General features: G+C 51.6%; 1 protein-coding gene across 1 annotated transcript in view; it reads right to left on the bottom strand.

Moving 5' to 3' along the window:
• Positions 1-378: 378 nt before the first annotated feature.
• Positions 379-3,855, bottom strand: part of ARHGAP25 (Rho GTPase activating protein 25) — a gene marked incomplete at both ends in the record, with an annotated part of 10,548 nt that continues 7,071 nt past the window's right edge. The window contains 4 exons of the mRNA XM_010131226.1: positions 379-578; positions 1,296-1,417; positions 1,975-2,048; positions 3,003-3,135. Of these exons, the coding sequence (XP_010129528.1) occupies positions 379-578; positions 1,296-1,417; positions 1,975-2,048; positions 3,003-3,135 (529 nt within the window). The remainder of the gene's footprint in view (positions 579-1,295; positions 1,418-1,974; positions 2,049-3,002; positions 3,136-3,855) is intronic.

Below are 3,855 nucleotides of genomic sequence, written 5' to 3'. Positions count from 1 at the left end.
AGTTTCCCATCAAAACCTATTTTGGGTTGCACCATGTTTTCCGTTAAAAACAACTTTTTGCAGAGATTCTTTCATTTTGAGAAAAGCCTTTAATCCTCAGTGTTTTCACTTCCCCAGCAGGAACGGGAAAGGTTTCACCTGTTCTGCCTTTTAGCTAAAAAACTTCAGGAGTTTTCATTTCTCCCAGAACAGCAGATTTTCCACGGGAAAGTGCAAAGTTTATCTACCTCGTCTATTCCAGGGATGACGATTACCTGACAGTTGGCCCTATTAAGAGCGAGCGCTCTTCGTGGCTCGCTGACCTGTTGCATCCCACAATAATTAATTGCACAGTCGTGACATTTATGGTCTATTATTTCCCTGAGGACCTCGCCTTACCGTTTGCTTTTGGATCAAGCTCTCCGCCCTGGGCACCGCAGTGTCCTCCGCAGCGTCCCAGCCCACGGAGCTGCGTGGGACGGGGGCTTTCTTGTCATTTTTTGAGGCGGGTGGGGAGGGCGGCACATCCTTGGACGGGGGAAAGAGGTCTGCGTGGTCACTTATCATCACAGTCAGCACCTTCTGGATCTGTGGGGTGCCTGGAAGGAATTAGCAGCCTGTCAGCGGCAAACCCAATGCGACGGGCCGGCTTCCACCTGCGCTTGCATTCCCTGGTTGGTCTTTCTGCTGTCCAAAATGGAGATGGAGGTAGAAATGCAGGGGAAGACAAGGAGCAGGATCATGAAACCAAATAAAGGGAGAGATTTTTTTATCACCCTGGAACAGGAGGAGCAGACTATGGAGCAACAGAGACAGGAGCCACAGTTGGGCTTCTTTGGTTGCACAAGCAAACTCCAGGGGTCCGTGAATGTGTGGACCACTTGGATGTGCTGTCTGTAGAGCAGAGCAGGCTTTGGCCTTCAAATATCTCCTCTGTTGGTCCTGCTGCGTCTGTCCTTGCCCACGGGATTACAGCTTGGCTCAGCTAAACAGGAGTTTCTTTGAGTTTCCTTTGTTTCGCTGAGAGGAATTTTACAGCTTCCTGCTCTAAGCAAAAGAAAAGTGACTTCACCAAAGCCCTGAATTGTTTGAACTCTATGGAGGGAACACGCAGTGCGATCCTGAGGGCTTTTTGTCCCCGTAAACACATTTATAGTCTAACTGACACGTGGCTTTACTCTTCCCTGCTGTACTTACTGTGCCGAGCCATGTGACTGGTTTCTATCCATGGGTCTACCGGAGAAAATTTTCCATTTCAACAAAGTATTTCAGCGTATCAGGGCTCCTATGCCAACTATTCCAGGAGCCCCTTTTACCTCTCATAATGATTGCAGGATCCTCTATCTGGGGTCTGATGAGGTTCACTCCGATCACTGTCGCCAGGTTATCCACACTCATCTTGTTGACGCTGGAGTTCAACTGTATTTCATGTAAAAACCTGCCGGAGTCCAAGAGCAAATACTTCAGGTCGGAGAAGGAAGACTGCAGAGAGCCTTACGCCGTTGGTGTAAAACCCCAATTAATCCATCCAGCTCTTCCTCCGAGTCCCAAGGACAGAAACATGTAATCGCCTTATAACTGCGAACTGGAGCTGGGTCTTACTGGTATCGGTGGAAACCACCATGTGATGAGCTGCTCACCTAAAAAAAGACCCAAAAGGAAGGGAAACGCCCGTCGAATCTATACCCAGAGGAAAACCACCGAGGCTGGGTAAACCCGACAGCTGCAATGCACACAGCTTTGCCTAGAAAAACCCCGCTTAATTTTAGTTCTCAGGGATTTGTGAGTTTTAGAGTAGCCATTTACAGTCAGACATCTTCAAGGTGTTTATCCCTGTGGCTGAAATTCTCCCTCTTCAAAGGCAGGATCTGGTGCCTCGAGGGGAACCAAAACACGCTGAAGAGGGGTCTCCGGAGGAGTCAGCCTCAGCCTTCGGGTGGTGTTTGTACTCACCACCTCAAAGGTGAGCTGTTTATAGCTGGTGCGGTGACTGACCTGCAGATATAGCTGAGGAGGTTGTAGTTGTCTCTGGGAAGGAGGGACAGTTGCTTCAAGAGTTCCTGATGGCCCTAAATGCAAGTTAAGAGACAGCTCTATCAGGATGCACAGTTATTTATGGACTCGAGAAGGGCTCGGGGTCGCTCCGTGCAGCCCTGTTTGGTCTTCCCTCTTGGCATTTGCCGGCCTTAGGAATGACAGTTCTCCGGCAGACCAAGTGTGGGCGTGGAGAAGCTTTTGTACAGTGCTCGGCAAGGAGAGGTGCCCCGCAGCCCAGCACCGCTGCTGCCACAGCAGGGTCCCCTCTGGCCCAGCGTGTGTGCGAGGAGCTCCTCGGAAAGAGCTGAGCGAGCCTCGTCTCTGGGCATTCTTTGTATGTGAACTCTGAGGACACTGTTAACCCCAAAGATCCTGAAGTGAAAGCACCTACAAGACACATTTGCCCGTGAAATAGGCTGAACGCTGCAGTTCTCAGAGCTCCTGCCACCAAGGGGATCTGCCTTTCCTGGGTGTGTATAGGAACAGCGTCCGCAAGTTGTTTTTTTGCAGCATGGAGGCTTCTCTTCCACCAAAATATATAGTTAGGAAAAGACATTTCCCGTCTGTTTCTCACTTCTCCCTCCCCCAAACCCCCACTTCCTTCCTTGGTCTCACCCAGAGCCCTCAGCCTGCTCCGCTCTCCGCTGGGGGCTGAGGGAGGCTGCAGGAGGCTGTTTCCTTCCGCTCTTGGTTTTCACAGTCGCTGTTTGCTGCAAGGGCTCCACAAACAGAGGTGCTGAGCAGCTCTTAGATCTGCTCCAGAAATTTAAGCCTCAAAGTGGCTAAACCCAAGCTGTCACGATGGGAATCCCCACTGGCTTTGGCAGATTTTATCTTTTCGATTTTTTTCTTAGGTTTTTTCCCCCCTATTTTGAAGCTCAGTAATTACGCAGCTAAATGCACACCCGGCATCCCCAGCTCACAAAGCCCTGGCACTGAAACAGCTGGTTTTAAGGCCAGAAGGAGAGAAATGAATGCCTCTCTACCTTTTTCTCATCCGTTTCCAGCACCTGACCACACAGCAGGAAATCCTCGTACTGCATCCAGGGCACGACGGGCTCCGGGAGCTCCCGCAGGTAGAGTTTGAACAGAGAGGCCACGGTGTGCACGTCTGTATCCCTGCAACGCGCAAAGAGCCGCTCACGTGAAACAGCTGGGGAGCAAACCCTGCCCTGCTCCGCTCCACTCCGCTCCGCTCCGCTCCGGGGGCGTGAGATGATGTTTAAGCTCTGAGAGGTATGAACAGGGAGGCCAAAGCAAACTGGGGGGACCCGTAGGGCACCCCAAGCTGGGAAAGCCCCCAGCTGGCAGGAAAATCCTGCTCAGTGGAGATTTTCCCCGCCGTGGGGCTGGGGGGTCCCCAGCGTTCGTTCCAGGCTGAGTCCTCCCAGCCTGCCCTTGACCTGTGCGGGTTTGCAGGCAAAGCCGGTGCGGGTTCGGTGTTTGGCAGGCACTCCCCACGCTGCGGAGCTGGCGAAGCTCGCCCCAGCTTTCCCAGATTAACGGCAATTACTGCAGCCGTGCTGCCGCCACAGATGTTTGCAGCTTTGCGTACCATTTAGTTTACATTATGTCAAAGGGACACTGTCAAGATTGTAAGCCTTTAATTTGACCTACCTTGAAGTCACTCAACTGTTATAAACTTCTAGCAAAAATCCCCCCGGTCATTTATTTTTAGGATCGGTGGGGTTTTAAAAATACTATTTTTAACAAATGCACAGAAGCGCAGAGGAAATTTTTCAGAGCTGTGTTTTTCAAGGGCCGCATACACTGATAGGCGTCCTGGATGCTCCCCACACAACCCTGCCATGCCTGCGCCTGCCGGCGTGCCTCTGCAAC

The sequence above is a fragment of the Buceros rhinoceros genome, unplaced genomic scaffold (genome assembly GCF_000710305.1).
Source record: "Buceros rhinoceros silvestris isolate BGI_N320 unplaced genomic scaffold, ASM71030v1 scaffold28772, whole genome shotgun sequence".
NCBI lineage: Eukaryota > Metazoa > Chordata > Aves > Bucerotiformes > Bucerotidae > Buceros > Buceros rhinoceros.
Note: the sequence above shows the minus strand (reverse complement) of the source record. Positions and strands in the feature narration are given on the sequence as shown.